The 25,050-nt window shown below is 36.5% G+C and overlaps 2 protein-coding genes across 5 annotated transcripts; one reads left to right on the plus strand and one right to left on the minus strand.

Moving 5' to 3' along the window:
• Nucleotides 1-3,453: 3,453 nt before the first annotated feature.
• On the plus strand, nucleotides 3,454-8,905 carry LOC108995307 (G-box-binding factor 1-like). Of its 2 annotated transcripts, none has more exons than XM_018970842.2 (12): nucleotides 3,454-3,909; nucleotides 5,656-5,796; nucleotides 5,905-5,952; nucleotides 6,083-6,172; nucleotides 6,264-6,353; nucleotides 6,543-6,706; nucleotides 6,854-6,911; nucleotides 7,082-7,130; nucleotides 7,214-7,422; nucleotides 7,819-7,896; nucleotides 8,285-8,410; nucleotides 8,549-8,905. In XM_018970842.2, exons 2-12 carry the CDS (start codon nucleotides 5,737-5,739, stop codon nucleotides 8,648-8,650), a joined length of 1,074 nt encoding a protein of 357 aa, XP_018826387.1. In that variant the 5' UTR covers nucleotides 3,454-3,909; nucleotides 5,656-5,736; the 3' UTR covers nucleotides 8,651-8,905. The 2 variants fall into 2 exon arrangements, with proteins under 2 accessions (XP_018826387.1, XP_018826388.1); XM_018970843.2 differs by having other exon boundaries at nucleotides 7,256-7,422.
• A 216-nt stretch (nucleotides 8,906-9,121) lies between these two features.
• LOC108995309 (HVA22-like protein k) lies at nucleotides 9,122-20,115 on the minus strand. 3 transcript variants are annotated; one of them, XM_018970845.2, is made up of 9 exons: nucleotides 20,023-20,082; nucleotides 19,850-19,938; nucleotides 13,238-13,296; nucleotides 12,823-12,920; nucleotides 11,630-11,681; nucleotides 10,371-10,434; nucleotides 10,112-10,207; nucleotides 9,604-9,676; nucleotides 9,122-9,518 (listed from the first exon to the last, which is right to left on the minus strand). In XM_018970845.2, exons 2-9 carry the CDS (start codon nucleotides 19,880-19,882, stop codon nucleotides 9,409-9,411), a joined length of 585 nt encoding a protein of 194 aa, XP_018826390.1. In that variant the 5' UTR covers nucleotides 19,883-19,938; nucleotides 20,023-20,082; the 3' UTR covers nucleotides 9,122-9,408. The 3 variants fall into 3 exon arrangements, with proteins under 3 accessions (XP_018826390.1, XP_018826391.1, XP_018826392.1); XM_018970846.2 differs by lacking the exon at nucleotides 19,850-19,938 and having other exon boundaries at nucleotides 20,023-20,115; XM_018970847.2 differs by lacking the exon at nucleotides 20,023-20,082 and having other exon boundaries at nucleotides 19,796-19,876.
• Between the last annotated feature and the right edge of the window lie 4,935 nt (nucleotides 20,116-25,050).

Consider the following 25,050-nt stretch of genomic DNA (forward strand, 5'->3'; position numbering starts at 1 on the left):
AGAAACTAAATAAGCTAATTAAACAATCTCAATTGATCAGAAAATTAATTAATAAAATTGAAATTAATTAAGTCCTAATTAACCTAATTTGCAATGGAATTAAAAGATTAATAAAACTAAACTAAGAACCAAGTTAGATTAAAAAATAATTAATGCAATATGAACTGAAAATTGAAAAGCTCTAAAATCAAAATTCTAGAGTTCATCCTTATATTTGAATTATAAATTCTCAAAATCAATTCATAACAATCGTAATATCTATTTAATGGAAGATTAAATAAGCAAGAAAAATAACTAATATCAAGTAAATAAACAGCAAATAAAATGTCTAAAGGTCTAAGCCAAATATCTAAAAAATACATCATAAATTTTAAACTAAAATTAAATAAATAGTAAAAAGTAGAAAGAACATGTCAAATGAATGAGGATGGATGGTGGCAATGGAAGAGGAAGGCTGGGTTGTGGCAGTTGAACCCCTAAAGGAGCTCTTCAAATGCATGCGGCGCTTCCAAAAATATGTTTCTTTTTTCTCCCAGCTGAAAAGAAACCCGTCTCATTTTTTATTTGTGCGGTGTTGTGTTCGTCCAAAAACAGAAAGCCCTGCATTTTTTTTCTTTTTTTTCCTTGTGGCGTTTCTTTCTTTTTCGCGTGCATGCATTTTATTTTCTTTTGCTTTTTCTGTGTGAGTCCATCCCACCCAGGCTAAAAGACTCTCTTTTGAGTGTGTCAAGTCCAGACACTAGAGAATGCTTTTTTGACTTTTTTCATATTTTTCATTTCTTTTGTTGCTTCCATCCAAAATTTAAACACCAAGAGAATTTTGATTTTTCTTATGCTTTTGCATTTTTTGATTTGAAAAGAAAAATAAAATAGAAATCAGAAAAAAAATAAAAAGAAAGAATAAAATATAAAAAATATGTTATGCATGTGAAGAAATATTGCCTAATTAAATCACAAATTATAAAACTAAGCATTAACTATGCTATAAATTAATTTAAATCACAACTCGGATTTATGTATAACTATTTTTTCATCTAAAATTAATAATAATATAATGAAATAATTAAAATATATTGATTCTATATGTATAAAATATGCAATAACTGAGCTCAATCAGAATGTTCTTCAAATTTACACCTTTTACCCTCAAACTATCACCTATTTTTCACATTGCATCCTATATTACAAGTTTCAATTTACACCCTAACTACCTATATTTTCTTAATTTACACTCTCGGTTAAGAAAATATTGGCAAAATGACACTGCTTCTTGGGTCAAGGTATATTTGAATGTTATTAAGAGTATTTCAAATCATCATAAATAATAATAAAATAATTTATAAATAATAATAAATTGTTTATAAATAGTAATAAAGTAATATGAGATGGTCTCAGCAGCCAAACACAACTTAAGTGTCGTTTTACTATGATTTTTTGCTATCTCGTATGGGCGTCGATATTTACACAATAAACTCTCATATCTATCTAGATAAATTTTAATCATCAGTCATTATTTATTCTCATATTTAATATTTATAATTTTTTTATATAATATAAGAGTAATTTTTATAAAATGTAAAATAATAAATAATTATCGATAAGAAAATTTTTTCATCTATCAAATGAATTGATGGGGCAGTGGCACATATCTAGGTGGTTTTAAAAAGGTGCTTTGGGATAAGTGGGATTCTTTTTTTTTTCTTTTAAGAATTAGCCCCATGCTATGGGCGTGGTTGGACTTTGGAGGAAAGGGTAGCTTTCTTTCCCACCGTCCCCTTTCCACTCTCCTTTTATGTCTTTTTTCTTTCTACTTTCTCACTTCCCAGTGTCGGTATTATTTGGAAATAAGGTCTCATTGTTTTTTAAGGGATGAGATGAAATGAGATAAAAATTAAAAAGTTAAATAAAATATTATTAAAATATATTTTTAATATTATTTTTATTTTAAAATTTAAAAAAATTAAATTATTTATTTTATTTTATATTAAAAGTTAAAAAAGTTATAATAATTAGATAAAAAGAAATGAGATGAAATGAGATATTTTTTAAAAACAAACGAGGCCGACTGATGCTAAGCTGCCGTAAAATTCATGAATTTTATTTTTATTTTTATATTTTTTAAATAATTTTAAAAAATAAAAAAATATATCAATACATTAATAATCTAATAATCAATTTCTTAATTAATAAATAAAAATAATTAAAAAATAAATAAATACTCAAAATGAGAATACATGCTAACATTATTCTTAACTTAAAACTTTGTGCGCAACAAGATTTGTTGAACTCATACGTTTTCGAAATAAAATTGTTATTTTTATGGCTCATTGTCCATTTTATTTTACCCTGTCTCCCTCCGAGCCCTACAGTCTCTCGTATATCTCGAATTTAGTCATAATGCATTTTTTTTTTTATTAAAAATAAATAAATGCACCCGAATTAAAGTAAGAAAATTTGATGAAATCTCAATACCTAAATCCCTTGCATACATTGTTGTTGGAAAAACCTTAAAGAAGTAGTTTTGAATCTTCGGACTTAAATGAAATTTATGGAATACAGTCAATATTTTTCCACATTATTAAGATAAATACAATCTATTGTATTTTTATATTACGTTATCAAAATCAAAGGATTTAAATTAGAATAATTATTGAAAAATTTCAGAATATGCTTGATATCTGATCGATGTTAGAGGCCATTAAATTTTGGTTTAAAATAATTATTAAACATATGATATGTCATATAATTAAAATTATGCAAGTTTTGTGCAGTTTTTTTGTAAATTTATTATTTTTAAATTTATGCAAGTTATGTCATATAATTATGTCATATTATATTGTATATTATTTTTAATTTAGAGTAAATTATGCCAGTTATGTCATAGAATTATTATTTTTAAATGGACTACATGAATTTATACATCTAAGACTATAAATAATCTTTTTAAAATTATTATTTATGCGGGAGGGAACCCACTGTCGACGTATTTCAGACTTCTAATTATCGTTTATTTATTTTTAAAAGAATATACAAAATTTACATATCTTAAAATTGTAAATATTATTCAAAAATACTTTGAGACTTGAATTTAGGTCTCGAATTTTTATCTCAAATGTGTTTTTTTATTTTTATTTTATTTAATAATTAAAGAAATATTTTTTAATAATATTATGAATTTTTTATTTTTTTAAAAATGTTTACTATGATTAAAAATATATATAAAATAAATAACTTATTTTTACCCTTTCGGTGGGTTGTCGGACTACATCCTTCGAAAGATGTAGCAGTACTAATATTATTTAATTTTTTCTCGACAATCCAAAACAGGGGAGAGTGGCAGCCCATGGTATATGGTCGATGCCACGTGGAGTTTTCGGACGTGGTAAAAAAAAAAAAGCAGCAAATATTTAAGATTATCCATAAGTTAATTTAGGACTCGGAGGAGTCATCGTGGGTTGCTGCTTCGTCACAATCTCTATAACGTGGACAGCTGGATTCCTCTTTCCCTCTCACGTGTCGCTCTAGCCAAACCCTAACCTTCGTTCCCTCCCACCACCGCCCTCCCTTACAATACGACCCCGCCACGCCGGATCCAGTCCCTCGCCGTACGATCTATACTCATCACAAACATTAACGACGACAACCCCGTACATAACATTAACAACATAACAGCTTCCTCATTCCTGTCCTGAGAGACAAGGGAGACACCGAAAGCCGAAAGGGAAGGCTTTCTACGCCGTACGTGCGTGCAATCTACGCCGCACAGATTGGCTTCTCAGCCTCTAAAATTTTCGGCCGTTGATTTAAAAGAAAAATTATAAAAAGAAAGTATATACAAGAAAGAAAAAGAAGGGGGCTGTATCCCAGTTGGACATCCACCTCACCTTTCTCCAACCGCCATGAGAGCAGGTCAGCCCCTCTCTCTCTCTCTCTCTCTCTCCCCGCCTACGTGTTGGTGGCTACCAATATTTTCTGCTTTTAAAAAAAAAAAAAAATTTATTTCTCAGAATTAAGCGCCTGATCTCAAATTTCTTAGCTGCGATTTCTGTTACTGGATTTCAGTTGTTTTTTTCTGTTGCTAATGATTATAATTTATGCTTCTCTAATCTGATTAGACTTGAGTCTTGAGCTTGCTAACGAATTGAAATAGCTATGCATGGAATATACAGTGCTTGGGTTGTTCTCGTGAATTTCGCACTTTTCTTTGTTTTTGCTCTAACAAAGTGGTATGCAGAAGAAAATTCATGAATAAAATGCCTAGACTAGACTTACTTATGAAGTATAATTGAGAATCTTTCGGTAAGATATGTCTCTTGGTTGTTAGATTTATCCGTGTAAGTATTAAGGCCCGTTTGAATACAGAAACACACTCATCCCATCTCATCTTATCATCACAATTTTTTCAAATTATTATACAAAATATAATAAACAAATCAACTTTTTCAAATCCCAAAACAATAATAATATTAAAAATAATATTCTAACAAAATTTTATTCAACTGTTCGAAAACTATTTCATCTCATCTCCCTATCCAAATGAGCTAAATGGTTGCTGGTCTAAGTGAGGGAGTGAATATATATGTAAGATGCTGGTGGATATATGTGCTTTGAAGGAACCTATAGGAGGAAGAGTGAAGCTTTAATGTCTAGTTGCCTTTTTGGGATTTGTTCATTTGGTACAAGGGATTACTTCAAATAGATAATACCTTATTCAGTGGTCAGAAGCTTGGATGTTTATCGAAGAGAAACACTTACAGGAGTATGTAGTTATGGGACGAATTAATTGCCAAAAACCCTTACAAGCTTGGATGTAACATGTCAAAAGATAGGAGAATAGTTTGAAAAGATACAGTCATGTTAAAGCATTTTTGGTTCCGGCATGAGCTCAATCAAGTATGTGATATGCTGATTTTCCTTTGTGGTGTCTTTGCTGAATATATTACCAGACAAGTACCTGTAATCTGTGTTGGATATCAACTAGTTCTATGTATGGACCACTAAGAGCGGCACATAAGAATGCAAACTGCCCCCGAGGACAGGAAAACTATGGTCTATAGGAATCTTATTGCATTATTCAGGTGCCTATTAAGATTTTGAGAAATTAGGGATTTGTGACTTGTCCTTATTCTGACGTTACTGAGGGAATTAGAACCATCCAAGGAATATTCTGGTCCTGTCATTTGATATTGTCATGGCAAGGGGCGTTACACTGGGATGATGCCTTTGCATGACTTGGCTTTACCCAATCTTTCCAATCCACATTCTCTTATTGTGTTCCTAGCAGTAAGGCGTCCACAGAGCCCTGAACTTGATTCACATCCATTCAAGTGAGCTACAGTTTTGTTGTGTATTGCTGAATGATTGCTTTGTTACAAGTATTAGAGATACAAGTGATATTCTTCCCTTGGGCATGTTGCCACCTTTCCACTTGTAAAAGAAGAGCTCCATGATCTTGTTCATTGTGGTGGTGAGTTTACTTCATTTTGATGTATGGAGGAGGCCTTGGATTTTACAGCTTCACATTTTCATGTGAATTGAGATAAGTTGATTTTGTTTAATTCAAAACAGTATCTGTGGTATGTAAGTTCTCATCTTTTAAATCTTCCTTATAGTTTGCTACCTCTCACGTATATATTTTTCATATGGTGTTGTCAGGTGCTTCATAGATTTTACTGAGGATACAAGTGATCTGGTCATTAACTTAGGCACTTGAAAGGATTTTCTGAAACGACCTCAATGGGGACAGGGGAAGAGAGCGCACCTCCTAAGCCTTCCAAATCAGCTTCTTCAACTCAGGTATCCCCATCCTCCTCCTCACCCCTCCTCCATTTTCTTTTGCTTCTGTTTTTTCGTTTTTGTAGGTATCCTCTTTTGGTTCCAAAGCATGATTATATGTATTTACAGGAAATACCCACAACACCTTCTTATCCTGATTGGTCGAGCTCTATGCAGGTTTATGGTGAAACTATGTTTAATTTTTCAATTTATTTGTGCATTTATGAAATCTTTGCTTTATGCATCAGGTTTATTTGAATATATGGATAATCAGTGTTAGTGGCTTATAAATGAGCTTCTTGTTTAGGCTTATTATGGTCCTGGAGCTACTCCACCTCCATTTTTTGCCTCAACTGTTGCATCTCCAACACCCCACCCCTATTTGTGGGGAAGCCAGGTGAATATCTCCCTTTTCTTTGGGTCCTGTAGAGGCATACATTCTAGAGGATTGAAGGTTCTTATATGCTTTTCTGTTGGCTATTTTTCAGCACCCTTTGATCCCACCATATGGGACCCCAGTTCCATACCCAGCTCTATATCCTCCAGGAGGAGTTTATGCTCATCCTAATATGGCCACGGTAATCCTCGTGTTCTCTCACTTTCATTCTAAATAAGTTGCCCTGGTGCATTTTTTTTAACAAGACAAACTCGTGCTTATACACACACTTGCTGCTATGGAATACAAAAGGTATTTTTTTCTACAAGTAAAACACCGGAAAGTTTTTGAATTGGTCATCTTACTTTTTTTTCTCCCATTGCTTCTGTAGATCCCAAACTCAGTACAGACAAATGCAGAGTTGGAAGGGAAAGGACCTGATGGGAAGGACCGAGTTTCAGCTAAAAAACCCAAAGTAATTTCTGGAAATTCAGGCAAGGCTGGAGAGAGTGCAAAGGCAACTTCAGGTTCGGGAAATGATGGTGCTTCACAAAGGTGCAGCAACATAAAGTGTAACTTTGGATCTTCTTCTGACAAGTTTTTGCATGAATTTTTCCTTACCATTGGCCATAAAAATTTTTGCATCACCAGTACATACTGATCTGAAATTTGCTCCCCCCCTCCCCCTTTTTTTGTTAACAGTGCTGAAAGTGGTACTGAGGGTTCATCAGATGGAAGTGATGAGAATAATGACCAACAGGTACATCATATCAATATCAAGAGGTGTGCTTTTCACTTATTTATGTTTTCTGGTTTCTGCATGCCTGTCCTTAACATTTGGAATTTTTAAGTGGCTTATATCTGTATTAATCTGGCCTGTTGCTATGATGTTTTTTTTTAATCCTAATGAACATAAGCTCATTTCTGTAGGATTTTGCTGCGAGTAAGAAGGGAAGCTTTCACCAGATGCTGGCAGATGGTATATTTTTCATTTTCAATCTAGTCTGTCCCTTTTATCTTCCTATAGCTGTGACAATTCTGTACTCACCACGACTCCCTCAGGAGCCAATGCACAAAATAACACTGCTGGGGGCATTGTTCAAGGTTCAGTTCCTGGGAAGCCCGTGGTCTCCATGCCTACAACTAATTTGAATATTGGAATGGACTTATGGAGTGCATCCCCTGGTGGTGCTGGAGCTACAAAAGTGAGACCAAATCCATCTCCAACGATGATTGGATGCGAAGGCGTAATGCCTGATCAGTGGATACAGGTACCTTTAAGCATTTTCATTTTTTCTTCTTTCTTTTCGTGTGCCTGTTTTCCGTTCTACTTTTTTATATTTAAAACCAAATCACCGAACAACGAAATCTCTTGTCAAATTTCTGCGCCTTTGTCTCGTTGTCCACCATGGCCGTGCTTGTGCAAACGTGCGCCTGTAGCTATGACATCCCAGCAGTGTTGATATCCTATTTGTGTTTATATGGCATGGTTTCTTTAGTTTATCACTTGATATGCTTTCTTGTGATTGTGGTTGACTTGCATATTCGCTTGTTCAATAACTTTGTTTCTTGTGTTATTATAGTAGTCTATTATCCACCTTTATATTATACCAATTAAGATCTCTATAAATTCCTGTGTGTTGAATTCTAGCTCTTGATGTTAACAGGATGAACGAGAACTGAAAAGACAGAAGAGGAAGCAGTCTAATAGGGAGTCAGCTCGGAGGTCAAGATTACGAAAACAGGTACAGATGTACTTTTTGCTGCTTGCTGGGTTCAACTGTTTGCCCGTTTCTTTACTAATATTACAACCGACCTGAATTCTTATGTTTAGTCATGTTCTTGAATCCCTAGGCGTGCCTCTTTCAATTTTTTAACCATCTTAATTTGTGACAAAAGGATCATATATATCTTTCATGCAAGTTACTAAATGTGTTTCCCCTCTTTATGAAGTTGAATGATATGAAGATGAGGGAACATCATTTTCATGATTGAACTTTACGGCCCTTGATATTATTGTAATGCATACTGCAGGAATAAATAGCTTGGACTTTTAATCTTGTCAGAAAGCTGAAATACTTGTGTGATTTTGCATATATTTTAAATCAATCTTGCATTACTTGTATCAACCAGGCGGAATGTGAAGAACTACAGGTGAGGGTGGAAAACTTGAGCAATGAGAATCGCGCCCTCAGAGACGAGATGCAGAGGCTTTCTGAGGAATGTGAAAATTTTACATCCGAAAACAATTCCATCAAGGTTTAATTTTAAAACCCTCTTCTTTCTGATTTATCAATTGATTGTCCAATATGTCAAGACAAGTTCAATCAATTCTAATCTCCTGAAGATCCCATGAGTCTGATGGGGAAGTTTAACCTATATTTGCTGCTATAACAGGAAGAATTGACGCGAATTTGTGGACCAGATGCAGTCGCTAACCTTGAACGAAACATCACCGCAACAGTCGTTCAGTCTGATGATGGTGATGACAACAGTTAGTAACCATCCTATGACAGATGACTTTGTAGTCAGAAAACAGAATTTAATTAAACTCCAGGAAGTAACGACATTGGCTCTCATTGAGCGTGGAACATTTATTTTTCTTACTAATCTTATAGCCTTAACCTCTTGTAACTATTAACTTTTATGATTCTAAACTGAGCGGATACGTTGATGACTCCATCTGTACTGTATTGGACTGTTGTGAAGAAAGTTTTTATCATATAGGAGAATTCCACGGCAACTGTTTAGATATGAAGTGCAATCCCAATGGATATTGTAGAAATTCACGTTCAATTGCTCATCAGCACTTGACTATTTAAATGTTTTATGTTTGCCATGCTTATAACATATTGCTCTGTCGAGGGAGCTCCACATGAATTCAAGTACTTCTGGCTTGTAATTCAATTCGTATGTTCTCCAGAGGCTATACCAGTGGGCCAATGACATTTTTGAATTCCTAACAGAGGATGCACTAAAATTTGATTTTCTCACTTCCATAATCATCAAGATGTTCTTAGTACAGACCACAAAAGGAAAAAAAAAAAAAAAACAAAACAAAAGCAAAATTAAGTGTTATTACAGGATAAAACAAATATATACGAGTTTTAATCCACCTATCACCTGGATAAGATACAGCAGAAGGGTCCTTCATCTTGCAAGGAAATGAAAAAGAGTGATACCAACTACAAGCTTCATTGACTATATTCATCTGCAGGGAAAAATGATTCAGTTTTATGCACGCTTACAAGAAGGAATCAATCGTTATGATGATCTGAGTGGGTATCTGGTGATCTTAACGGGCCTTCAATTGCAGTGTTCTGTCGAGGTTGATCGGGCTTCATAGCCCCTCTTAACATTTGGTCCGCTGGTCCAAGAGAAGTAAAACAATTAGGGTTTGAAAAGATAAAGCTTGTTGCTTTGACTGAAAACACTGTCAAACCAGTCCTCACCTGCACCCATAATCTTCACAAACACATTCCTAGCGAACTGAATTTCCGTTTGATGTGCGCTTATAAGTTTAAGCTGAAAATTTAGAGAACCAGAGAACCTTTCTAAATCAGGCATTTCATGTATAACAGTCAGCACACCGATTTTTGAAGTTCAACTAAAAAAAACACAACTTCAAGGGTACTGTTCAGGGGAAATATGCATCGAGTAAAGCACCTCATTTATCCCAATATATTAGGTTTTGGCACAATCAAGTACTACTACCAGCTTCGTAGTACACTTGCCTTCTTAGCCTTTCTAAGATAGAGGTCTAGTGTTCAACCAATTACAGGTGAAGGGAATTGGTGGAGTAGAATTTCTTCTATGTTTTAGCTAAGAAAAAAAGCATATTCCGATATTCGTGGTACTCAATCTTAACACTAATTTCTAATTTGCAAAGTTACATAAATACCTTACATTTACACATTCACACAATATATACCAAAATATACAGAGACTTCAAAGACATACCATTTCACCATATGCAATACCCATAATTTGATCAATTCTAACTTGATGCCGCAAGAAGAATGGACGTAAATGGTTCGTGTATAATTGCTTGGCCCCCTGGTGAAAGCAAGCAGTCAATTCAAACTAGAGTTTATACGTGTCAAAAACTTAGCAAGCTACAGTCAAGGGGTACAAAATAATTGTTAGAAGCAAAACACAACTTCTTCTCGTCAGAACTTGACACATACTCGAAAAGAAGTATGAGCTTAATTAAACTCACATCAGTGGATGGAAGTTGAAGCCAAACAAGAAATGCAAACTTCACATGGTAGTACAAAGGAAACCTGCACGGAATGAAAAATGTAAGGAAGTTTTTTCTCTCTTTGACTGGTTACGAGCACCTAGTGAGTTTTGAACCCTCAACGTCACCATTCACCTTGTTCTCTTACAAGGCAATAAAGTGCCATTTGAGCTAAATTCATTTGAACAATATAAGGAAACTTATCGAGTTCACATGCATCCATACAAATAAACGTGTCTTTCAAGAAACTCATACAAGTAGTACCGATCAAAAAAAAGAAACTCATACGAGTAGTCATCTTTCCTCGAGCTTTGGATAAGATTTGAATCACTTTGTCCACTATGAATCGCATGAAATAGTCGATAGAGTTTGAGAACACATTTTCTGTCATCAATTTTGCCAACAAGAATTTTTCAATCCACCAGCCTGAGTTTCATAAACAATTGATTGGTAGTGTCCAACTGCTTTCTTATCATAAGATTCACAAGCATGGTGACTACATGCCAATTTTGTGTCGGAAGATGACTATAGTAATATTTCTCGAGTTCCCTTCAGGACATCTTCCTTGTGAAATGGTCTGGTTTTCATGTAGTAACGTTAGGGAGGGTACATGATTATTTAATTTCCATTTGCTACCTATCAACAAAAGAGATTCACAGGTAATTGAAGAAAGGGCTGCCCAACATATAAAGCATGCAAGCAAAGAGGTGCAGTAGAAGGGAACAGAGATTTAACATATTTGTGAGCTATCACCATTTGCCATACAGATTTTGTAATGCTCACTTGTATAAAAAGCTGACCAGAGTACAAAGCATTCTGGAGATAAATTGTCTCCACATTGGGAACGAACACACCCATCAAGTAGATCTTGAACTTACCCTCCAGCCCATTCTTATTGGGAAGGAAGTGCAATTTGAGCTAGAGCTCACGCACGAGACAATATTTTAACTTTTCAAAATGTTTTTTTATTAACTTAGATAACTGATGTTACTCATAACTTGTAACCAAACCAATATAATCGCCAAAATCAAAAGAGAGAGAAAGAAATTGCTTGAATCTACAAGTACTTAAAAGCTGGGTAAACATGGGAGGAATGTAAATAAGATACCATCAAGTAATTATCACATTGATTATACCAACCAACACCTAGACCTCTCATACAGGGTCTCTTAAGGGAACAGCATGTCTAATATAACCAATTTCAGTTATAATCAGATAAAATGGGGTTCATAATATACCAAGAAAGAAGCTTGTCAGAAAAGACTTCCACGATGCTGAAAGATCCATAAGCTGAAATCATTCAAATCAGACATGAACTGGATCAGAGTAGTTGCATGTAGAGGCTAGAGGTCATGTACTTCAAAAATTTAAGGAACCATGACAAATAATATTTTTTTGATAAGTAAGACAAGTATTATTAACAAAAAGGCAACAACTGCCAGTTACAAAAATGTATGCCCTATTTACAAAGGCACGTTAGAGACTAGGAAATCATGAAGTTCCATGCCATTAAAGTCCACAGCAATGGCCCAAGTACAAAGAGTCCTAAAAAAGAAAATTTTTAGTTCTTCCATCGATCTCTCCTTGTCTTCAAACGTCCTCTCATTTCGCTCTTGCCACAGGCACCACATGATACAAATAGGAATCATCTTCCAAATCTCTTTGATTTGATGCACACCACGACAAATAATATCATCTAGGTAACTTGTACCCGTCCCATACCAGAAAAGATAAAATGCATATTTAAGTCACCAAGAGTGGTTATTGTTGTGTGGCTCCTTTCCATCAACTCAAGAGTACCACAAAAACTATGTATGAAATAATGGCTCCTTGGTTGACTCTTCAATTTCAATTCTTGTCACAAAAAAACCTTGATGATTTACGTCCTTATCCATTATACAGCTCAAACCATGCGGCATGGAGCTAGCTACTAAAAAGCTTTCTTTTGTCCATTCAACCTAATCAGGGTTCATATATGTAGATTTTCATAACTCGTATTCAGGAACGTGACAAAGTTTAACCCTAGCCTTTTAGGAAATTCAATCTACTCCTTCCATCTCCTGCCTTAAAAAACTGAAAATTGGAGGGGAAAAAAAGAATTTCATTGGTTCCCAAAACAATAACATCGGGCCTACAATGAAAAGGGGTGTTTTATAAATTAGAGTTGACCCTTACCCCATTTGGCTTTCCCAAACCTCTAAAAGCCTTTGAGCCTACTCGCACAGCATCTAAACTAGAAACATTCTGGGCCATCAAGCTAACTTAAGACATTAAGAAAATGGCCAGCAGTCCGACCATGAAAATTAGCCACTATAGGACACAATAACTAAGAATCAAGTTTAAGAGAAAAAGTGCAATACAAACATAATATTCAAACTTTATAACACAGATGGAATACAATCAAAACATTGACAAAATCAGAAAACTCAACCTGCCCAATATAAAAGCAACCTTTGTTGCTCATTTTGATCTTTCCTTTCAATTGCCTTGAACGTAGAGTACACAGGTAAAGCAATCCCAACAGAACAGCTGCACAAGCAGAAGACTAAATTCCAATTACATGCCAAAAAAGAGTATTTTGCTTTTCTTTTGTAGAGGAAAGAGCACATATCAGCACTGAGTTGTTAAAGAGTAAGATCAGAGCTTGGATGATGAAGCATGGCCTTTTTAGGCCAGACTTTTGCCAGGTGAATACATAATTAAAGTCCAAAAAGATCTCCAAAAGAATCTTCAAGGTGCTATTGCATGCCAAAGAGTCTAGCTTAAAAATGAAAAATAAATCAAGCAAGGAGATGCAACAAAGGCATTCAATAATAATAAGCAAAGCAACATTGATCAAAGCTCACCAAGCTGTCCGTATTACAATGTTAGAACCAAGAGGGCAAAGAAGCAACCGCAAACCAACCTGCATGAAATATTATTTAACGTCATTTTAATCCTGTATCTGTTAGAAAAGAAAAGTAGTTCTAATACTCTATGATACGTAATAACAAGTTTAATGATAGTACCAGTTACTTCACTAGGAATTAATAATTTAATGAGAATAGACATAAATGAAAATGGACATGGCATATAAAGAAAAGTTCCAAAAAACAAAGTCCTCTCACAACTTAAATCAATTCTAGAAAAATCTCAAGAAGATGCTTGCTTATATGCTTAAGTTTGTTGCTTTGTCACCAAGCCAAGGTGGTTAGGTGGTTAGTTTTTTCTCTCCGTACGCTTTAGACTTTTCTTGTTGTCAATGGTGGTTGGTGGTTGTTGACGGGGATTTATCTATTAGCAAAATGAACTCTTTTAGTTGTTTAGCTATAGAGTCAAAGGTTTTTGAGGTGAGAAGACTTGGGGGTAGGGTGTCCATTACTGAGAAAGGATGGAAAGGTGTGAGTTGCATATGGTTGGGTTTAGAGACTATCAGTTGGTTGGCTAATTCACCGGAGGCTTGTTTGAAGGCTGAGAACAAAGGCTACTACTCAGCTCGACGGGAAGGCGACAGAGGCCTTACAGCCCAGCGTTGCTCTAACTCTCGTGGCTCATATATGGCTTTGGCTGTGTATGGGGGGGGAGGACGCAGGAGCTACATTCTCATACCTGAAGACAAGGCAGGAATGGGGTGGAGGAAGATGGTGGCAGTGTTGAAGGACATGGGCAGAGTAGGTGTCCAGGGAAGAAACCCATCGCCTGAGATGGTGAAAACTTGGCCATCCAAGTCGTACAAGGAGGCACTGGAGGTGCCTCGAGCTGTGCAGCGCAATGTGATGGGAGACTTGCAAAAGGGATTAACTCCCTTTTCGGCAGAAACACAATGTGGAGTAGGTGTTGGCAGAGGGGTGATGGGACTGAAAGAAGGAAAAATTCTAAAGGAGTTAAGTGAAGTGCAGGAATCGTTGGGGGAGCTAACTAATAGAGTTGGGGAGTTGATACGGTGCGTTGAGGGTTATGGATTGGAAGGAGTGGGCTCGGGTTGCCATTTGGGCCTTGGGGACACGGATGGTGGGCCTAAGGGGAAGGGCCAAGTGTTGTTTACTGAAACCCAGCCCAAGAGGGCACGGCAGGGAGGCCCTTTCTGGAGGAAGAAGATGCAGGCCGCAGGTGGCCCGTCGACGAGTGGGCCTGAGCCACCGTCGCCGGAAACGACGCAGTCGACTCCGTCGAAGGTTGTAGAGGCCACGTTGGACGTTGCATCGCCGGCGGGTACAGAACCAGAGCAAGTAGAAGAGATGTACGACGGCCTCTGTGCTTACGATGGCCCGAATACTGCACAGACTGTCACGATGAAGGGTATCGGCGCACAGACTACGTCGACGACGTCAAAGGAGCCGTCTGCGAGCAGCGACAAGACCATAGAAGGTTCGGGACTTATACGTGATGTTGCTCTGGCTACTGTATTCGAGCCTATGTCTTCGAACCAGACACAGACAGTCCCGATGACGTGGTTGGAGCTTGCTGAACCAGACACAGGTAGCCCCGATGAAGTGGTTGAATCAGACGCAGCTATGGGTGGGTCAAGACTCACTATCTTGGCGGGAGCAGATTCTGTCGCTGGAAAGGAGATGGGTACCAGTCAGTTGAGCATTTATGGGGACTCTGTGGGCAGAGAAGAGGAGGAGATGGGTAGCCCGTCACCCTTACAGATGCTCCCACCTCATATCGTACCTCGAGCATCAAATTGGGTACTAAAAAAAGTAGAGGAGCTTCATGGTTGGGTGGGGATTTCATGTGAAGGGTACGAAGACCAATTCATGGCTCTCCTAGTAGCCATGGAAGCTGGTCGCTCTACGGTACTGAAGTCGGCTGCTAAAAAGGAGAGAGAATTGAAAAGATTGCAATGCTCCATTAACTATGATAATAAGGAGGGTACCTCGGGAAGAGATAGAGCAAAAGGGAGGGACGTCTCTATTGTTAATGAAGCCTAAAATCTTATCTTGGAACGTGAGAGGGATCAATGACATGAATAAACGACTACTTATTAGGTCCCTTCTCCGTAGTTGGAAAGTAGACGTTGTTTGCCTACAAGAAACTAAACTAGCACTTATTTCTCTTCGTACTATTAGGAGTTTGTGGGGCGGTTTGCATGTGGGATGGCTGTATTTACCGTCCAATGGAGCTTCCGGGGGCATACTAGTTATGTGGGACAAAAGAGTGGTGGAAAAAATAGAAGATTGCATGGGGGATTATGTGGTGGCATGCTCGTTTAAGAACATAAGGGATGGTTATCAGTGGGCTTTTGCAGGCATCTATGGTCCTAATCTTGACCGGTCTCGAAGGCTACTATGGGATGAGTTGGCCGGTATTAACAGTTTATGGGACTTACCTTGGTGTATTGGAGGTGATTTTAACGTCACCCATTTCCCGAGAGAGAGATCAGGTGGCTCGGGTTTCAACTCATCAATGGTAGATTTTTCTAACTTCATTTCCGAACAGAATTTACTAGATATTCCTCTTGCAGGTGGTTCCTTCACTTGGTCTAGCAATCGAGAACTTCCATCTTGGTCGAGGATAGATAGATTTTTAATCTCTCCGGAATGGGAGGCACAATATCCAGATCTCATTCAGAAGAGACTTCCCAGGTTGTATTCAGATCATTTCCCCATTCTTGTGAATTGTGGGGGCATCAGAAGAGGCCCAAGGCATTTCAAATTCGAGAACATGTGGTTGAAGTCGGAGGGTTTTCTGGACAGAATAAGACAATGGTGGTCTTCTTATCATTTTAATGGTAACGCTAGCTATAAAATGGCTTACAAGTTAAAGTCTTTGAAAAAGGACCTGAAGGAGTGGAATATACAAGAGTTTGGTAATGTAGACAGTCAGAAATCTGTTCTAATGGAGGAGCTTAAGAATATGGAGGGTGTGGAAGAGGAGAGGGTTTGCACTGAATCCGAGCGGGCCCGCAAATCCCAAGTGATTGCGGAAATTGAACGGTTGTCTCTTTTGGAAGAAATATCGTGGTGTCAAAAATCACGAGCTTTATGGTTAAAGGAAGGGGATAGATGCACCAAGTTTTTTCACCAAGTGGCCAACTCACATGGGCGGTACAATGCTATAGATACTTTGTTGATAGATGGGGCGGTCTCTTCCAACCATACCGAGATTTCAGACCACATTGTCAATTACTATGATAAGTTGTTTTCGGAACAATTTGAGTGGAGACCGAGACTTGACGGGTTGGTGTTTGATGTTCTTGACCCGCAGGTTGCGGAACGACTCGAGAGGCCATTTGATGAGGTAGAGGTCAGGTCGGTGATTAAAGGTATGGCGGGTGATAAAGCCCCAGGTCCCGATGGCTTCTCCATGGCTTTCTTCCAGACATGTTGGGATGTGCTTAAAGATGATATTATGGAGGTTTTTCATGAATTTCATAGAAGCGGGCGGTTTGAGAGAAGCCTTAATAGTACATTCTTAGCACTCATTCCTAAAAAGCCCGGTGCTGTAGAAGTGAAAGATTTTCGTCCCATTAGTTTGGTGGGTGGGCTATACAAAATTTTATCCAAAGTATTGGCGAACAGACTGAGTAAGGTGATGGAAGGCTTGATTTCGAAGCCTCAAAATGCATTTGTTCAAGGTAGGCAAATCCTTGACTCGATGCTTATAGCCAACGAATGTCTGGAGAGTCGTATTAAATCAGGAGAGCCGGGACTCCTTTGTAAGTTAGACATGGAGAAAGCTTACGATCACGTCAACTGGAGTTTCTTAATTTATATGTTGGAAAGATGCGGCTTTGGCTCTAAATGGTGTTCCTGGATCCTTCATTGTATTTCCACGCCTTGTTTCTCTGTTTTGGTGAATGGCACATCCAAAAGTTTTTTTAAGAGCTCTCGAGGTTTGCGACAAGGAGACCCTCTTTCTCCTCTTCTCTTTGTTTTTGTGATGGAAGCTTTCAGCAAGATGATTTCAGGGGCGGTAGAGGGAGGATTCATATCAGGATTCTCAGTGGGAGAGGCAAGTTCAGGATTGCTTAACATCACTCACCTTTTGTTTGCCGATGATACACTAATCTTTTGTGAGGCCAGACAGGAGCAAATCCGAGCTTTGAGAGCTCTTTTATTATGCTTTGAAGCCGTGTCAGGCTTGAAGGTGAATTTGGCTAAATCAGAGGTAGTGCCAGTGGGACATGTACCCAATGTGGAGAGTCTGGCATCCATCTTGGAGGGTAAGATAACTCAGCTGCCCATGAAATATCTTGGTCTTCCATTAGGCGCGGCGTTCAAATCGAAATCTATTTGGGATGTTGTAATAGAAAAAATGGAGAGGAAACTAGCTGGTTAGAAGAGGATGTACTTATCTAAAGGGGGCCGGGTGACTCTCATAAAAAGCACTCTGTCTAACTTACCAACATATTTCCTTTCCTTATTTCCGCTCCCTGCTAAGGTGGCTCATCGCATGGAGAAAATTCAACGTGATTTCCTATGGGGAGGGATCAAAGATGAGTTTAAATTTCACTTGGTGAAATGGGCCACAATTTGTTCCCCTATCAAAGAAGGAGGTTTGGGTATACGGAATTTGAGAACTTTCAATCAAGCCTTGCTTGGCAAATGGTTATGGAGATATCACCAAGAACGGGATGCCTTGTGGCGAACCGTTATTGCGTTGAAGCACGGGGAATCTTGGGGAGGGTGGTGTTCTAATGCAGTGAGTGGACCTCATGGAGTTGGGCTTTGGAAACACATTAGAAGAGGGTGGGACACATATGCAACGCTTACTTGCTTCAAAGTCGGCAACGGATCTAAGGTAAAGTTTTGGCATGACTTATGGTGTGGTGATCGGGCACTCAAGGATGTTTATCCACAAGTTTATAGCCTAGCAAGAAGGAAAGAAGCTTCTATCGCAGATCTGATTATCTCTTCCCATGGCTCTTTCCAATGGAACCTCACTTTTCATAGAGATGCACAAGATTGGGAGATGGACGACCTTTTGGCCTTTTTTGATTTTGTGTATTCCACTAGTGTGTCGGGGGAAGGAGAAGACAAGTTATGTTGGCGTCCATCTAAGAAGGGAGTGTTCACGGCTCGCTCTTTCTACCATTCCTTAAACTTGCACAACTCAGTCCCGTTCTCATGGAAAAGCATTTGGAAGACAAAGGCACCTCTAAAGGCAGCTTTTTTTGTATGGACAGCATCTTTGGGGAAGATTCTTACCATAGATAACCTAAGGAAACGTGGCATTATCGCTATAAATTGGTGTTACATGTGTAAGAAGAGTGGTGAGTCCGTTGACCATCTATTACTACATTGTGAGGTTGCCATGTCTTTATGGACAGATGTCTTAGCACGGGTGGGGTTAGCGTGGGTGATGCCGGAAAGGGTGTCTGATTTTTTAGCCTCTTGGGGAGGTATTAGGGGCAATACTCAAATTGCATCCATATGGAAGATGCTACCTATTTGTCTATGGTGGTGCATTTGGAGGGAGCGGAATGCAAGATGCTTTGAAGATCAAGAAAGATCAATGGAAGAGCTTAGAATTTTGTTTTTCAATACTTTACTCCATTGGTCGATTGTAATTGATTTTCATGGCAGGTCTTTTCATGAGTTTCTTGTATCTCTAAGCTAGACATTGTGAACGTGTTCATGTATATGTCCCGTGTACTTGGACACTCTATGTCTCCCTTTTGATCAATAAAAATTTGTTTACCGATCAAAAAAATATATATATGCTTTAACCCAAAGCAAAACACTTCATACCCTCAAAGTTTCTTCTACTCTATCTTTCAAAACACACCAGTTCACCCACACAAAAGGAGTGACATTACCCAACTCATCCCCAATATGTAAAGCAAAAATAACAAACACCTATAGATTCCAAGCCAATACATAAATAGTGTAACAAAAATCAACTGAATCATCCCTCTTACACTACAAACACCCATCCGGGAAAAACTATTTTCTCACACTTAGAAGATCATCAAACATTTATATAGTTCCGTATCCAAACTAAGACCACCACGTCCGAAAGTGCCAGTGAACATCATGTTACTCTGAAATGAAATAAAATAAAACAAGACCTTATTTATATAACTCAGTAATACATCTCATACGCCAGCTTTAGATAACAAAGAGATGATACTAGTTATACAAAAGATCATTACAATCTCTCATAATAATTTTATTGCTTCTCTTTGTATCAGATAATTACATGTTTCTTCCTATATCTGATACAAAACTCTTGATCTGCTGGTACTTTCTGCAATATTCTTCCGTTCACTACAAAACACAGCCCTGATCTAAATGCAACTCTCTTGTCGTCTCACTAATACATCCACCTCCACGTCTCATGTATTGTACTTCACTCCGTAAACGTATGTAGCCAATTCAATAATATGAATTTCTAGGAATAACTTCATGTATCAAAACCAAGCAGAAAGACTATCAAAAATCCAAAAAAATAATTCGAGTCTCTAAGCCCTCACTTGCCATTTTGTAAATATTCTTTCCACAGTGTTAAACCTCAATAACATGAACTCCTACCGAATTTTGCATGTTTCTAAGAGTGGCGATCATGGAGATTTGCAGGATCGAAACAAGTAAACACTCCAGTCCCAAATTGGGCCCACACTCTAGCAAAGAAAGATCACAAAACCTTAGCCGGAAGGGGCGAAGAAGAACACGCATCGAAACAGACGGAGAAAGATGATTCCTACCTCGCTTACGCTGGGTCCCAGAAGTGCCATTTCTGCCGCTCCGATTTCCTAAACATTGTTTTGTGCAATTCCTTTAAATAATAATCCTAATACAAAATTTCAATGCTACGTAATCTTTACGCTGCTCTATGTGATTGGCCACATTTTTTATTTAATATAAAATCATAAAGAATACGCAAAACTAATTCAACCTAGCAAAATGGATCTGAGAAGAAACGGTGTCGGTCAGACTCCATTTGGATTTTGGAAAGTAATAGTCGAACAAGTTTGTCTGGGCTTTTCTCGTAGTATTCTTTTGGGCCATTAATGTTTCATTGACCAACCTAATGAGCCCATTTCATAAAGCATGTTTGGATTTTTCAGTTTTAAAATAAAATGTTACATTTTCATTCAAGTAATATTGTGTTAAAAAGAATAATATTACATACAGTTGTAGAATATATAAATATCATGTAGTCACTTTGAAAAAAAGTAGGATTCACTATTAAAAAATTAATTTTTTTTCATATAAATATTGTATTTATTCATTTTTTTTAAAGTAATTGCACGACACTTATTAATGTATTAAATTTATTTTTAATCACATGTATGCACGTGTACCTCAGTGTGTTACTCACTTTTACTATATATTATTTTATTTACTAATTGATGAAATACACGGAAGTATTCTAGATTCTTTTATTTTGTGCCTTAGTTTTCTCTATCTCTCATCATGGTACTGGATGTAAACAAACCCTAGCGTCGTTTCGTCTCATTTCGAAGATGGCTTATAACTATTTACCTCCCCCTTCTCCCATTGCTCCTTCTAATCACCATGAGGATTACTCTAATCCTTTCTATCTTCAACAGTGTGACCATCCCGGCGCTGTTCTCGTCTCTTAGCAGCTCAATGGCAATAACTACCTTACTTGGAACCAATTTATGTCCATGGCCCTTATTTCCAAGAATAAGCTTTGTTTTGTGAATGGTGCTCTGCCACCACCTCCTACCTCTAATCCGATGCATAATGCATGGATCCGGTGTAATACAGTGGTTCTATCATGGCTTCTCAATGCTATGTCGAAGGAGATAGCATCCTTTGTCATCTATATTGATTCTGCTAAGGAGATGTGGAACGATCTAAAGGAAATGTTTGCTCAAAGCAATCACCCTCGTATTTTTTAGATCCAAAAGAACATTGCTTCTTTAACTCAAGAAGTTTCATCTGTAAGTTCTTATTTTACCCATTTAAAAAGTTTCTGGGAAGAAATTGTTCATTTTCGCCCTCTGCCTCCATGTTCTTGTGGAGCTATAAAGAAAATCGTTGATTTTTAACAAGAAGATTATGTTCTACATTTCTTGATGGGCCTCAATGAGTCTTATGCTTTTCTGCGTAGTTAGATTTTACTTTCTGATCCATTTCCCCCAATTAATAAGGTTTTCTCTCTTGTTTTACAAGAAGAGAAATAGAGAGAAATGGTATCTGATTCTCTAACTTCTATTGAATCTGTTGTTATATTTTTTAATCGAGATTCTACTCAAGATTTTAATCGTGGATCTACTGGATCTAATGAATCCAAACATGGCAAGGTTTTTGTTTCTCAGAAGGATCAACCATACTGTACACATTGTGGTTTATCAGGGCACACTATTGATAAGTGTTACAAGATTCATGGGTATCCTCCTAGATACAAACTGAAATCTCAAAACCCTAATGTCAATCAAGTATCTGCTAGCCAACCTAATATTGCTAATTCAGTTTTAACCCAATCATTTCCTTTTTCTCAAGAGCAATGTAAACAACTCATTACATTTCTGCAAACTCAGTCTAATTTTCCCTCTGTACATCAAGCAAGAACAATTTTTGCACCCTCTAATTCTTATGTACTCTCCACACCTGATCCTTGTTTTTCAGGTACTTCCATTGTTCTTGCTAATAATACTCATAATTCCAGTCCATCTCAATTTTGGATTCTTGATTCGGGTGCAACCGATCATATGATTGGTCACTTATCCTTTTTTTCTTCCATAAATTCCATTGTCAATATTTCTGTCAAATTACCTAATGGGTCATATACTCAAGTCACACATAAGGGCACAGTTAGACTTTCTGATTCCTTTGTTCTAACTGATGTTTTGTATGTTCCAACATTTACTTTCAATCTTATTTCAATAAACAAGTTAATTTCACAGTTATCATGTTTTCTTTTATTCTTACATGATTTTTGTTATATTCAGGACCTCTCCAATTGGAGGACGATTGGAGTAGTTAAGCAATCACAAGGACTATATCATTTAATGCAAGTACCGGGCATTACTTCTATTTCTTGTAATTCTGATGATAATGATACTTCACCTTATTGTAATTATGCTAAAAATAATTCTTACATATGGCATTGTCGACTTTGACATATTTCTAATTCTCGATTACATGACATTGCTTCTGATCTTTCCAACCTTACATCTCAGCATATTAATCATTGTGCTATATGTCCTCTTGCCAAACAAAAACGACTGTTTTTTCCTTTGAGTACATCTCATATAACATCTGTGTTTGAAATCATTCATTGTGATGTATGGAGACTTTTTTCTATACCCTCTTATAATGACTTCAAATATTTGTTAACCATTGTAGATAATTTTAGTATGTGTACTTTGGATATACTTATTTCAATCAAAATCTAAAACTCGATCTTATATACAAGGCTGAGACTCAGTTTAATTCAAAAATCAAAACTGTTCGTATTGATAATGCTTTGGAGTTTGATATGAAATCCATTTTTGCTTATAAAGGGGTTATACATCAACTTAGTTGTGTATATACTCATCAACATAATGCTATTGTTGAAAGAAAACATCAACATATATTAAATATTGCTTGAGCCATCAGATTTCAATCTCATATACCTTTAAATTTTTGGAGTGATTGTGTTTTAACTGTTGTTTATCTCATAAACAGAATTCCAACTCCTATTCTTTCTAATAAATCACCATATCAGGTGTTATTTTCTGTTAAACCCCAATATAATTATCTAAAGTTTTTGGTTGCCTTTGTTATACATACATTCTTGGTGGTTCTTCAACCAAATTTTCTCCTCGAGCTCAAGCTTTTGTATATTCCTTGGATATTCAGCTGGCATAAAAGGGTATAAACTGTATAACATCCATACTCACAAGTTCTTAATTTCAAGAGATGTTGTCTTTCATGAGACTATTTTTCATTTAAAATCTGATTCTATAACTCCATTAGATTATGTTTCCATTCATGATCCTATTTTACCAGTCCCTTTATCAGACACTGTTCAAAATCCCTCTCAATCGCAATCTCATTCTCAATCATATACTCTCACCTCATCTAATATTTCATCCATATCATCCAATCCAGAAAATGATGTTGTTTCAAAGTAGAAAAGAACTTAGATTTCACAGTCTTCTATCCAAGTTGGGTGTTCTTAATTTACACACTCCAGCTTGAGGGGGCCTATTAGTGTATTAAATTTATTTTTAATTACATGTATGCACGTGCAGCGTAGTTAGTGTGTTACTCACTTTTACTATATATTGTTTTCTTTACTAACTGATGAAATACGCACAAGTATTCCAGATTCTTCTATTTTGTGCCCTAGTTTTCTTTATCTCTTATCAACGCTTGCACACTCACGACTGTAACTATTATTTTTAGTTAAAAAATAAAGAGACTTAATATTTATAATTTTAAAGTGTGTAGTCTTCACGTTCTTCTTTTAAAAAAATAAATAAATTTGAGATTCATATGAAAAAAATTATTTTTTAATAGTGGCTGCTATCTACTTTTTTTTAAATGCAGTATATTGGAACTACACACTCCAAGACTGTATATACTATTACCCAAAAACAAAACTATATATAATGGTTGAGGGGAATATCAACATAAGCAATATAAGTGTGGTAGACAACTAATTCTTTTACGAAACTTAGAGAGACATAAACATGATGTGTGCATTTTACATATATCACTCTATAAATTCTGGAAAAAAATTTTAAAAAATCTCAATATGCAATTTAGTTGATCCATCTAAGAGCATTGCCAAATTCAAGTGCATCTCCAAAGTTTGGCTAGTCTGCATTGGAGTAGTCAAAATGAGGAAGCTCTAATATGAGCTATAGTACCACAAAGTTTCATTCAAATTTGGAGATACACTATTCATCTTCAAAAGAATTATTTTATTCTAAAAATTTACACCAATTACACATTGGGACGTTGCTCATTTTCTTGCTGCTCGGTTGGGCCTTTCACATTGGTATGCTGGATAAAATATTGGGTTATTAAATTGTTAAATTATTAAATTATTAATTAATATATGGTTAGTGTAGTTGCAAAATATGAAAAGAAATTAAAAAATATTATTATTAAAAAATAATATTATATTATTAGTTTGGCAAATTCAATGTTGAGTTATATCTTGAATGATTTTGGTTTTATGTAAAACATATACTTTAGCTAAATTTTGGAGATAACTCTGATGAAACCAATGTCAATGCTCTAATACCACATTGTTGTTGTATGATTGGAAAAGAACTTAAAAAATCTAGTCTTGAATGCCACCCATCTGCTTTTGTTCATGAGAGAGCTTCCTAGTTGCTAAACCAATTGAACATACACAAACAAAAAGCACTACAAATATATTGTACAAAGTTACCGAAGTGTCAAAACTGTCTTAATATTATACAAGCTAATACCTATAAAATCATAGTTGTCTTCATACATCATTCTTTGAGTAACTATTCAGCTTTCACCTTTGAATCTTGAGTATATGAAATGTTATACCGAATTTGAGAGATCATTCAAAGAATGGGTCATGAACCCAACTAGTAAAGGGCATCTTATTGAGATTCACAACTTCCAAAAAGAGTAGTAAAACTAATGCATAATCCACCACTTCACCTAACACTTTATTTCAAAACTTTTATAATCCGTTCCAATTCCAACTTAGCAAATCGGATCAAACGTCGATATATGACATAACCATAAATATTATCTCAATTAAGGAAAGTTGCAAATACCATTAA

The sequence above is a fragment of the Juglans regia genome, chromosome 7 (assembly GCF_001411555.2).
Source record: "Juglans regia cultivar Chandler chromosome 7, Walnut 2.0, whole genome shotgun sequence".
In the NCBI taxonomy this organism is placed as follows: Eukaryota; Viridiplantae; Streptophyta; class Magnoliopsida; order Fagales; family Juglandaceae; genus Juglans; species Juglans regia.